The 13,160-nt window shown below is 39.0% G+C and overlaps 1 protein-coding gene across 1 annotated transcript; it reads left to right on the top strand.

Moving 5' to 3' along the window:
* The first annotated feature begins 5,474 nt into the window (after nucleotides 1-5,474).
* IL22 (interleukin 22) lies at nucleotides 5,475-10,320 on the top strand. Its single transcript, XM_059183632.1, has 5 exons — nucleotides 5,475-5,697; nucleotides 6,130-6,195; nucleotides 6,320-6,463; nucleotides 7,391-7,456; nucleotides 9,920-10,320. The coding sequence occupies exons 1-5, from the start codon at nucleotides 5,515-5,517 to the stop codon at nucleotides 9,995-9,997; spliced, it is 537 nt and encodes a 178-aa protein (XP_059039615.1). The 5' UTR covers nucleotides 5,475-5,514; the 3' UTR covers nucleotides 9,998-10,320.
* The last annotated feature ends 2,840 nt before the right edge of the window (nucleotides 10,321-13,160 follow it).

The raw sequence follows: 13,160 nt of genomic DNA, 5'->3' as shown, positions 1-13,160 counted from the left end.
AGAAACCAAAAAAACAATAGAACAAATCAACGAAACTAGGAGCTGGTTCTTTGAAAGAATTAATAAAATTGATAAACCCCTGGCCCGACTTATCAAAAAGAAAAGAGAAAGGACCCAAATAAATAAAATAATGAATGAAAGAGGAGAGATCACAACTAACACCAAGGAAATACAAACTATTATAAGAACATACTATGAGCAACTCTACGGCAATAAATTTGACAATCTGGAAGAAATGGATGCATTCCTAGAAACATATAAACTACCACAACTGAACCATGAAGAAATAGAAAGCCTGAACAGACCCATAACCAGTAAGGAGATTGAAACAGTCATTAAAAATCTCCAAACAAACAAAAGCCCAGGGCCAGACGGCTTCCCGGGGGAATTCTACCAAACATTTAAAGAAGAACTAATTCCTATTCTCCTGAAACTGTTCCAAAAAATAGAAATGGAAGGAAAACTTCCAAACTCATTTTATGAGGCCAGCATCACCTTGATCCCAAAACCAGACAAGGATCCCACCAAAAAAGAGAGCTATAGACCGATATCCTTGATGAACACAGATGCGAAAATACTCAACAAAATACTAGCCAATCGGATTCAACAGTACATTAAAAAGATTATTCACCACGACCAAGTGGGATTTATTCCAGGGCTGCAAGGTTGGTTCAACATCCGCAAATCAGTCAATGTGATACAACACATCAATAAAAGTAAGAACAAGAACCATATGATACTCTCAATAGATGCTGAAAAAGCATTTGACAAAGTACAACATCCCTTCCTGATCAAAACTCTTCAAAGTGTAGGGATAGAGGGCACATACCTCAATATCATCAAAGCCATCTATGAAAAACCCACCGCAAATATCATTCTCAATGGAGAAAAACTGAAAGCTTTTCCGCTAAGGTCAGGAACACGGCAGGGATGTCCATTATCACCACTGCTATTCAACATCGTACTAGAGGTCCTAGCCTCAGCAATCAGACAACAAAAGGAAATTAAAGGCATCCAAATCGGCAAAGAAGAAGTCAAATTATCACTCTTCGCAGATGATATGATACTATATGTGGAAAACCCAAAAGACTCCACTCCAAAACTGCTAGAACTTATACAGGAATTCAGTAAAGTGTCAGGATATAAAATCAATGCACAGAAATCAGTTGCATTTCTCTACACCAACAGCAAGACAGAAGAAAGAGATATTAAGGAGTCAATCCCATTTACAATTGCATCCAAAACCATAAGATACCTAGGAATAAACCTAACCAAAGAGACACAGAATCTATACTCAGAAAACTATAAAGTACTCATGAAAGAAATTGAGGAAGACACAAAGAAATGGAAAAATGTTCCATGCTCCTGGATTGGAAGAATAAATATTGTGAAAATGTCTATGCTACCTAAAGCAATCTACACATTTAATGCAATTCCTATCAAAGTACCATCCATCTTTTTCAAAGAAATGGAACAAATAATTCTAAAATTTATATGGAACCAGAAAAGACCTCGAATAGCCAAAGGGATATTGAAAAAGAAAGCCAACGTTGGTGGCATCACAATTCCGGACTTCAAGCTCTATTACAAAGCTGTCATCATCAAGACAGCATGGTACTGGCACAAAAACAGACACATAGATCAATGGAACAGAATAGAGAGCCCAGAAATAGACCCTCAACTCTATGGTCAACTAATCTTCGACAAAGCAGGAAAGAATGTCCAATGGAAAAAAGACAGCCTTGTCAATAAATGGTGCTGGGAAAATTGGACAGCCACATGCAGAAAAATGAAATTGGACCATTTCCTTACACCACACACAAAAATAGACTCAAAATGGATGAAGGACCTCAATGTACGAAAGGAATCCATCAAAATCCTTGAGGAGAACACGGGCAGCAACCTCTTCGACCTCTGCCGCAGCAACATCTTCCTAGGAACAACGCAAAAGGCAAGGGAAGCAAGGGAAAAAATGAACTACTGGGATTTCATCAAGATCAAAAGCTTTTGCACAGCAAAGGAAACAGTTAACAAAATCAAAAGACAACTGACAGAATGGGAGAAGATATTTGCAAACGACATATCAGATAAAGGACTAGTGTCCAGAATCTATAAAGAACTTAGCAAACTCAACACCCAAAGAACAAATAATCCAATCAAGAAATGGGCAGAAGACATGAACAGACATTTCTGCAAAGAAGACATCCAGATGGCCAACAGACACATGAAAAAGTGCTCCATATCACTTGGCATCAGGGAAATACAAATCAAAACCACAATGAGATATCACCTCACACCAGTCAGAATGGCTAAAATCAACAAGTCAGGAAATGACAGATGCTGGCGAGGATGCGGAGAAAGGGGAACCCTCCTACACTGTTGGTGGGAATGCAAGCTGGTGCAGCCACTCTGGAAAACAGCATGGAGGTTCCTCAAAATGTTGAAAATAGAACTGCCCTATGACCCAGCAATTGCACTATTGGGTATTTACCCTAAAGATACAAATGTAGTGATCCAAAGGGACACATGCACCCGAATGTTTATAGCAGCAATGTCCACAATAGCCAAACTATGGAAAGAACCTAGATGTCCATCAACAGATGAATGGATCAAGAAGATGTGGTATATATACACAATGGAATACTATGCAGCCATCAAAAGAAATGAAATCTTGCCATTTGCAACAACATGGATGGAACTAGAGCGTATCATGCTTAGCGAAATAAGTCAAGCAGAGAAAGACAACTATCATATGATCTCCCTGATATGAGGAAGTGGTGATGCAACATGGAGGCTTAAGTGGGTAGAAGAATAAATGAAACAAGATGGGATTGGGAGGGAGACAAACCATAAGTGACTCTTAATCTCACAAAACAAACTGAGGGTTGCCGGGGGGAGGGGGTTGGGGAGAAGGGGGTGGGATTATGGACATTGGGGAGGGTATGTGATTTGGTGAGTGCTGTGAAGTGTGTAAACCTGGTGATTCACAGACCTGGGGATAAAAATATATGTATATAAAAAATATATGTTTATAAAAAATAAAAAATAAAAAATAAAAAATAATAATAAATAAAAAAAAAAAAAAAAAAAAAAAAAGTACCATGAAGGCAGTCCCAAATCACCTCCATGCATGTTCCCAAAGATACATAGTATGTTATTTAAATTGACAGATCTATATATCTATATATATCTATTCACTTGACATCTTTTTGTTGATTTCTTTCTATATGTCTGGCACTGTTTTAAGTGTTGGAGATAGAAAGATAAAAAAGACTAAGACTCTTGCCTGGAAAACACATAATTTGATGATGTCAAACTTATTTTCCATGGGAACAAAATTATGTGTGCTTGTCAGGTTCCCAGGCAAACCAACAAAAAGTGTATTTAATCCACAGGATAGCTTAACCCTAATGCTAATATAATTATTCAGAGTTTTAGACAAAAATGGCCATATCTGAGGCCCCTGGGTGGCTCAGTGGGTTAAGCCTCTGCCTTCAGCTCAGGTCATGATCTCAGGGTCCTGGGATCGAGCCCCGCTTTGGGCCCTCTGCTCAGCAGGGAGCTTGCTTCCTCCTCTCTCTCTCTCTGCCTGCTTGTGATCTCTCTCTCATTCTGTGTCAAATGAATAAATAAAATCTTTTTTAAAAATGGCCATATCTCGGGGCGCCTGGGTGGCTCAGTGGGTTAAGCCGCTGCCTTCGGCTCGGGTCATGATCTCAGGGTCCTGGGATCGAGTCCCGCATCGGGCTCTCTGCCCATCAGGGAGCCTGCTTCCTCCTCTCTCTCTCTGCCTACTTGTAATCTCTATCAAATAAATAAATAAAATCTTTAAAAAAAAAAAAAATGGCCATATCTCATATAATAGAAAATCGGATGAGAAAGCGTTTCCTCACCTTGAGCTCATTAACAACCTCAAGCAAGTGTTTGGAATGGGCCTTGCTTTTATTTACTTTCCTGAATCTTCCCTTTTGCATTTGTCTCCTAAGCCCCCTTCCCAAATGCTCAATGTCATCACGTTGTTCTAATCCTTCACTGTGGCTCCCCACCTGGGTATCTGCCATCTCACCAATGCACAAGATTCTATAATCATTTGCTTTCCTTCTTACAGTTCAAGACTCGTGATCTTGACTAGTTTTGAGGAGAAAAATCTGATCAAATAAATTTGCACATTCCCTCCCCTAGCAATAGGTCGGTGCACATGCTCCTTATTGTGGACACCCCTGGGGGAGAGTTTCCAGTCTAGTTTTTAGCTGTTGTTTAGAATTCAATGTATTTTTAATAATTCAAAGTCAATATATAACCACCTTATTGCCAGATTCTCTTCCATAGACATCCATGTACATAATAAAAATTGTTATAAGAATTTTGGGAATATTATTTTGAGACTTAATTTGTGTGCTGTTTAGAATGAGCACAGGTAAGATTTTAAGATGAGCCACTATAGCCACTATATTCTTAAAATACTCATATGTTAAAAAAAAATAGTGATTAGGTGGTTTAACTTTAGTATTTCCAAATCTAATTTGATTTTCTAAATCTAGATTGATGCTGGTAATAATTCAATAAAAAAAATTGTAAGTAATCTCTACACCCAATGTGGGGTGCAAACTCATCCCCCCAACATCAAGAGAGTCATATGCTCCACTTACTGAGCCAGCCAGGTACTCCCAATAAAAAAATGTTAAGATCTATTTGCATCCACCATAATTGTTTAGATCACATTAGAAAGTTACAGAATGAGAAGAAACCAGTGCTTAGATTAGTTAACACTGTTCTTTAAAAAATGTGAGTCTTCCTCAGGATTCAGTGTATTTAAAAAAAGATATAAAACTATTTTTAAAAATAGAGTTACCTCCAAATATCACTACTATGTATTTTAAAGCAGGGTATACAAACACGGGTCCTTTATTTCTGATCACCTTTAATGAGATAAGAATCTATGAAGCTGGTGGGAAAATGAGTCCATGACCAAACTGTTTACTCAGCTACTGCAGAAGATCAAAAAATATTATACAGAATCTGGAATCTACGAAGACAAAGCAATTGTTGTTGTTGTTGGTTTTTTTTTTTTTTTTTTTTTTTTGAAAAATAAGTGGGTTTTAGACAGTTTCTGGGATTTATCTGTAAAAACACCTTCAGGGCCCTAATAGTGACGTTTTAGGGAAACACTCGCATTTCAAAGTGGGAAAAATAGGAGGTGGCGTTTTGTGGGCTCCTGTGGTGGTTAGGTAGTTCTCAGAAGACAGTACTGGAAATTAGATATTTGCTGATGTCATATTTTTCACCAAAAAAATGTGTATTCTGGGGGCTATAAAAAGCAGCAGCTTCTACCTTCCCCTCACAAGCAGAATCATCGGAACAGTAAGTGTTTCTACACACTTGGGATGATGGGTTCATTTGAGGTGCTATACTTCTTGATACCTAATGGTTTGCCTTTATGTTTTTGCTTCTTGTTCTCTTGATACTAGGTTTTCCTTTTCTAGTCAATATTTGTTCCAGTTAGAGTTGTCTGCAATGGCTGCCCTGCAGAAATCTGTGAACTCTTCCCTTCTGGGAGCTCTGGCTGCCAGCTGCCTCCTCATTGCCCTGTGGGTGCAGGGAGGAGAAGCTGTGCCCATCGGCTCTCACTGCAGGCTTGCCAACTCCGACTTCGAGCAGCCCTATATCACCAACCGCACCTTCATGCTGGCTGGGGAGGTACTCATCTCAGTGTCTATCTCTCTTTCGCATCTTCTTTACTTGGAACCTGATAATAGTTACTCAAATTTTCTCCAAAGTGTTACTGAGATCTTTAAGAACCCATCATCTAGCCTTGCTGGTAGACCAGAAGATTATTTTTCTATGTCTCTTTAGAGACTCTTTGGAGATTGGTCTTTACCAGAAGACCTTCTGTTTTGGCCTTGATATGTACATTGAGTTTTACTCCAAAGAGGCCATTTATGAGCCCACCTGACTGTTTTCCCTCTTATTCCTCTGTGCATTATTTTAAACTCATGCATACATCTGAATTTTTTTTTTTTAAGTCTTCATGGGGTTGCTCTGGGGAGAGTGGATAGAGAGCATCTCTACTCACAGACTTTTCTACTAGCTCCTTGATGTCCAGGCACTTAGTCTTTTCTTCTCTTCCAGGCTAGTTTGGCAGATAACAACACAGATGTTCGTCTCATTGGGGATACACTATTCCACGGAGTCAATGTAAGCCATACTCATGATAAACAGGACAGTATGTCATCCTTGGTTATTTGGATACTGGTGATGATGGTTTGGGTCTTCTGGATGCCCTCTAATATGACCCCTGCTGTTTCACTTTTGCCTACAGAAAGAAGACCACTGCTATCTGATGAAGGAGGTATTGAACTTTACCCTTGAAGAAGTCCTGCTCCCCCAATCCCATAGATTCCAGCCCTATATGCAGGAGGTGGAGTCCTTCCTGACCAAGCTCAGCAACAGGCTAAGCCAATGTGTGAGTTCTTTTCTTAGCCTAACTCCAGACTCTCCTGCTTGCTTGCCTTCTTCCCTTCTCCTCTTTAGAGCCCTTCTCCACCAGCATTCCCTGCACCTTCCAAGGCTTGCAGCAAGAGGTGCCTCGGCAACACCATCACAAGTGATTTTGAATCACAGATATTTGTTTTTGCTTTAATTCAGTCACATTTTGAATATATGGTGGTGAAGGGGGTCTAATAGACAAGAGCACAGAAGGCTCCTTGTCCCTGGGAAAAAGCACCTCAGGTTATGTGAGATGAGAAGGGTGTTAGGAACTGTAGAGAAAAATGCCTAGATGCGGAAATGGATGCCCCGAGTATAGATAGAAGAGAAAAGAAAGAGAGACAGTAATAGGAAGATTTAATGTTCGGCACTGGGTAGGCAAAGATAGTTGCCTTTTGGATGGCGTGAGAAGTGACAATGGCAGAGGAATGTGACCTTGATGGCTCTAAACATTTTAAAATTATGAAAAAAGACTGGAGTGGAGTGAGCAGAGTGAAGGGACCTAGTATTTATGGAGGAGGGCCTCCTGTTCACACAAGACATTCTATGTCCATTTCTTGTTCTGAGAATGAATTTTTTTTTTTTTTTATAGAGTTAGGGTTTTATTCTTCACAGCATTTACAAAAACCACTCCACTCTTTCTATAAACTTAAACCTCAGTAGGATTTCCCAAAGTTGAAGAGAGGTCCCATGTAAGGGAAATGACTGGATTTTGGCGTCCAAGGGAATTCAAGAGTTCTGAATTCAAAATCTAGGTCACTGGTGAAATCTAGGTCATTGTGGGTAAAATTGCTAAGAACTTTTAACTCCAGGTGCATCGTAACACACCTCAGTTAGGGACGCTGAAGTTCACAAAACTTCAGTACAACAGTGTTAAAGTAAGTACTCTGTTTTCATTTTGTAGCATATCGACAGTGATGACCAGCATATTCAGAGAAATGTGCAAAATCTGAAGGACACAGTGAAAAAGGTACTACTAAAACTACTAATGCTAGCCTATTAATAGGAGAGACAAATGTTGTTTTTCTTTTCTTCCCTTTCTTTCTTTCTTTCTTTTTTTTCCCCTATGTATAATTTTCTACTTGATTCACCTGCATCAGTTTGATTATTTAGGTACATATGTATATATATCTGTATATTTATAAATAAATCTCCGAATTTTGTGAATTATAGAATGACCAGGAAGTTAGGTCCTCTAATCTCATCATCGCATGCTCTGGGCATGACCAGTAGCAGAGCCAGCGCTGGAATGCAGGTCTCTTGAATCCTGTCCAGCATTGTTTCCAGCAGCAATTTGTGTTAGTTTTACTATTATTAATTCTTCAGGAAATTTGAGATTTTTACTGATTCATGTAATATAAATAAGTAATTGTTCAAAAATAGAGAAGTACCTGGGGACAAATTTATTTGAAGTAATATTGGAAGCCATTGACTTGATGGTCTAAAACTTGGAGAAATAAATCCAGAACAACCATAACAGAAGAGTTGGACTTACCTATAAGATGAATTTCTGGAATGACTGATACTTCTGTTTAATTATTATAATATAATACCTAACAGCAATTGGTTTTAATTTAGAAGCAAGAGGGAGTCACCCCAATTTCTTTTATGCAGTTTTAATAGCATGGATTTATTAGAATGAACGCAAGTCTGAACTAAAAATCCTCTTTCATTCCTTTCCTTTCTAGTCTCCTCCTTCCCTCAACATATCCCCAGTGAGCATCTATCTGGTGTAGGTTAGTGTGCATTTGTACAGAGAATGATACTGTCACGTGGTCTATTTGGGGAAAGGAACACTAGTAGAAGGCTCAGACTAGCAATTGTGACTCATCCAAAAACCAGAGGAATGATTGCTAGCAGCGAAAGTGATGCTCTTGCAAGTGAGTACAGTTAAACCTCAGCAGCATCAAGGGTCTAGCTGACGGAATTTTTAGTAACAGGTGTAACCTCAATCTTCCCTTTTTTTCCACCTTGATATTTCTTTACAAAAAAACTATTTCTTCCCAATCATGATTTAATGAATGACCGTTTCTTTGATCATTGAAAGCTTTGTAGTCTTCCACTGTGAAGATAAATTCTCTTGTCATGGATCTCTTACTCAGGTGTGGAGGGCTGAATATTAGAATGCCATTGCCAAGAAGTGCTTTGCACTTCCAGTGTGAAGAATTCCTGATGTCAGTTAACTTTGTTGGTCTTAGAAAAATGCAGCGTGAGAGAGAAACATCTGAGGGGGATCCACATGGGGAAATAGATTTTAAAGATATTAACACATTTTGAGAGAATCGATTTTCACATTTGCAATAGGGTGTCATGTGGAAGAGTGGTTATGCTTTAAAACAAAACAAAACAAAACAAAACAAAAAAACAAAGAACAACAACAACAACAAAAACAAAGCAAAAACCAGTAGCTCCAGAATGCATAGGTGAGAGAGGAATGTTACTCCGGGGAAGCTCAACCTGAGGGGAAACTTGTCAGCACAAATTGAAATGGGAGGGTGGGCTTGGAGGTGTTAATTCCCGGCCACTGGAGGTAATAGCAGAGAGCAGGCTGTGGTAGAATGCATGATAGACAGTAGGGCAAGAGAACTGAGACATTCTTTATGCTCTTTGGCATCTTTGAGATATAAAATGTCTCGTTTGGCATTATGTGCAAGGGGGAAAGATGGAAGACAATAGGAAGAGAAAGGAGAACAAAGCATTGAGAACGATGATGGCTTACAGTTTTCCTTGAAAGAATCTAGAGCAAATTTAATAGATTAGAGAATTTCAAAGGAGGATGCTTTGGACTTGAATTTGCCTTCCCATCTTATGTAGTTGGAAAGCCTCTTTAGCATAGGACTTGGAAGGAGGAGGAGAGAAGAGGTGTTTAGAATGTGTACTCGGCTTTCTACTAATTTGAGCAACTGGATGGGACTTACTTGGTATATTCCCCACAAAAGTGAAAATCTGTATTTTTTCCCTTTGTTAGGGAGGTGGGAACAGAAAAAAAAAAAAAAAAAACACGTGTACTGGTAAATGTGCAGTTTTGATTCAATGCTGTGTGAGCTGAGCTGTTATAATTAGTTGGTCATAGATCATCGTGAAGGGGTGAGGCAGGGCACCAGCGGGGACGAGGGGGCAGCACTTGTTTCTGCAGATGCCTGCACAGCTTCAGTCCCCTTGCTCTAGTGAGCAAGTGACTTGAAACAGCTTGATACGTGTAGATCAGTGGAGAGTGGTGCTTGCTGGTGTTCTTTTCAGTTCAGTTAACCATAATTCTAAGGTCTATGGCAAATCATATTATTTTCTTGGTAAAAGGGTATTATTAGTAATCTTACAAAAGGCAAAAAACTCGGTTTCTGTCTCCAACAACCTAACCATCTTTTTCTGACTTGATCCTCTTTAAAAAGCATGGTATAAATGCTCAAATACTCATTTGTTCTTATTTTTACAGCTTGGAGAGGATGGAGAGATCAAAGCAATTGGAGAACTGAATTTGCTGTTTATAGCCCTGAGAGATGCCTGTATTTGACCAGAGCAAAGCTGGAAAATGGATGACTAACCCTTCTTGCCTGTTAGAAATAACAACAAGATCCCCTACAGGTTTTCTTTTACCAAAAGGAAAATGGGAAGCCAACATTTACAATCATGCGTGGATTCTAAATTAACCCCTGCTTAGCTTAAAAAAGAGAAAAATGTCATCTGTGTCTGGAAGACCAGAAGGCCAACCCTCCAAGCTTAATGAGAATTGCTGATAACATTTTATTGTAGTCGGTGTTTTATACGCAGAAATTTATTTTTTTAAAGCAATTGTCTATTCCCATCAAAAAGATTACTTCCTCTTCCTTTAGGAACAAAAAATCTTAAATAACTTAATATCCAGGATCAATATTTTGTATTTATGAATTTATTTATTATTGTCATTTTAATAATATAGACTTATTTATAGAAGCATTATATGGTATGTTACTTAAGTATAAAGCTAATATTTATATTTATGATAGTAATTATGGAGGTATGTTTATTTGACCTCAATAAACATTTCATTATCCTACATCTTGTGTCTTTGTGATTTGTGTCCCTTTTCTATCATCATCATCCTCATCATCACCTCCATCATCATTACCATCATCATGTAAACATTACCACTTGGTAAATGGGCCAAGGATCTCCACTTTGTTCTTGACTCTAAGTCAATGAGGTGACTGTTAGTATGAGCTCTATTTTAAAGATGAGAAAACAGTATCAGAGACATGTTACAAACATTGGGGTAACTACACATGGTAGACCTGTATCCAGAAGGTCTATCTGATTTCTGGGCTCTCTGCTATATTATTGCCTGTGTAGATGTATTATGTTGACTTAGCATGTAGTTCTGAAAGAAATACAGTAAGATACTGAAAAGAATCCATTGGCCTTATTAACAGTTGTGGATAAAAGAACAGAATGTTACTGTCAGCAGAGAAATACACATATAGTAGTTCTTACTGTGGAAGAATACTTTAACTCTAGTCTGAATCTATTAGGGCAGGCATTTTCAGTTTTCCTGTAAGTCAGGAAATAAAATAAAGGGGAAGTTGATGGAGTCTGGGGAGTCTTAAAATTTGTTCAGTGATAGAAGGAGTAGAGATAGTTGGACTGGTTCTATCTAGAAGAATGGACAAGTGACATTAGCATTTGGGAGTGTGCATTTTTTTTCCACAGAAAGTGAAAGTCAGGGTTCAGGAGAGGTCAGTGGGTCAATGGTCTACTGTCTATGGTGTTTTCTTCTCTGAAGAGTCAGGAACCCCAGGTTTATTGTACAGGTCACTCACCAATTGTTTGTCAAGTTCCTGCAGGAGTAGGTCAAGTCTGGTGGTTAAGGTGAGTGTATACGTAAATTGCAGTTTCACTCTTGGATAAAGGGAGTTAACATTTTTGAGTGCGGGTTCCAAATGCTGACAGGTCCCAAAGATAAGCTGCTTAGGTAATAGAATTATAATTATTTCTGGGAAGGGTTTAGGACTCTTTCCTCTCTTCTTCCGAATGCATCTCAGTGTAATAACTTAGCAGAAATTGGGGTTGTACTTATTTTTGGCTAATTACGGAGCAATCTTCTAGAAATTGAGCCTTAAATGGAAGAATGTCCTCAGAATTGGTTTCATGAATGCTTCCATCTGGGGCAAGGAGTCTGAAATGAAGAGATTTTAAAAATTCTGGTTGCTAATGAACATAAAACAAAAGGTAGCAGAATCTTCTTCAGTTCCGAAGGGCAGTGCTGGCAATTTTTTTTTTTTAAGATTTTATTTATTTATTTGACTGACAGGGATCACAAGTAGTCAGAGAGGCAGGCAGAGGCTTAACCCACTGAGCTGCCCAGGCGCCCCAATGCTGGCAAATTTTGCAACTATATGAGATAGTCCGAATTCCTCATAGGGAATCTTGACATAATCATCGGTACCTGCTGTAGCAATTCCTTTACACCAGTGGCAGAGGGCACCATTTAGCTGGTACTATCAACACTGGTCTTGTTCTTGGCATTGGCAGAGGCCTTGGGTATCTCCTCCCCCAGTAGCAGACGACAGCACCCAGCTGTTCAGGAAGACTAATCTGTGAGGTTGCATGAGACATAGGCTCCCAGGGACATCAACCAGCATGTCGGACCGATGAGAAGCCACTGCAGGGTTTCGAATGTGGGACAAACTTATTATGACTCATGTTCGAGAAAGAGCACTTTGGTGTTGGGTGGAAAGTAAGTCTAGGAGGGTTAAAACTAGAAGCAACTTCAGCACAATCCTTTATGGGGAAGGTGGCGATCACACTGGAGTGAATGGGAATGGAGCCAGAGAAAACTGGCATATGACCCTTTCTGTGACACTCAGTTTGGGTTGCCTGGGAAATAAGAGCTACATGTAGGTCAGATTCACTAAGAGGAATCATTTACACTGTATTATTCACTAGCATGCTGTTCTTCATATAAGTAAGGACATACAGGTAGTTCTGTTCTGAAAAGAGGTCAAGATTTTAAAGTTTGAGTGAAGATGCATATCAGATGAGAAACAGTGATACCAAAGGTTGAAAACTGTGGTCCTATTGTCTCTGAAGCAACCACAGCAATAGTGGCTTTATCTTTAAAATATACTTTCGGGGCACCCAGGTGGCTCAGTTGGTTAAGCGTCGGACTCTTGATTTCAACTTAGGTCATGATCTTAGGTCATGATCTCTGTGCTGAATGTGGAGCCTGCTTAAGATTCTCTCTTTCTCTCCCTCCGCTCCCCTCCTCCCTCTGCTTAAGCTCTTTTTCTCAAAAAAAAAAAAAAAAAAAAAAAAAAACCCCAAAACCAAAAAACAAAAAAAACCCTATATATATATATAATATACTATACATATATGTAAAAACTATATATATATATTTAGTTTCAATGAATGTTTAATGTTTATGGTTGAAAAAACAGGTGGAGGTTCCCAGGTGGCTCAGTTGGTTAAGCATCTTCCTTCCACTCAGATCATGATTCCAGAGTCCTGGGATGGAGTCCTGCATTGAGCTCCTTGCTCAGCCAGAAGTCTGCTTCTCCTTCTGCTCTTCCCCCTGCCCATGCCCTCTCTCACTGTATGTATCTTAAATAAATAAATAAAATATTTTAAAAGAAGAAAAAAACCAGGTGGAGAAGACTGGGATGATGGATCCTGATCACCAAAAGAAAATTGTACTGCTG

Source organism: Mustela lutreola, chromosome 8 (assembly GCF_030435805.1).
Source record: "Mustela lutreola isolate mMusLut2 chromosome 8, mMusLut2.pri, whole genome shotgun sequence".
NCBI classification, from domain to species: Eukaryota; Metazoa; Chordata; class Mammalia; order Carnivora; family Mustelidae; genus Mustela; species Mustela lutreola.
The sequence above is the reverse complement of the archived record's forward strand: the minus strand, read 5'-3'. Positions and strand labels throughout refer to the sequence as shown.

Excerpts from the sequence above, each read along its gene's own strand:
- IL22 (XM_059183632.1), top strand. The coding sequence starts at position 5,515 with ATGGCTGCCCTGCAGAAATCTGTGAACTCTTCCCTTCTGGGAGCTCTG. Across the intron at positions 6,196-6,319 it reads CACTATTCCACGGAGTCAAT|AAAGAAGACCACTGCTATCT; the intron begins GTAAGCCATACT and ends TTTTGCCTACAG. Across the intron at positions 7,457-9,919 it reads TGAAGGACACAGTGAAAAAG|CTTGGAGAGGATGGAGAGAT; the intron begins GTACTACTAAAA and ends TTATTTTTACAG.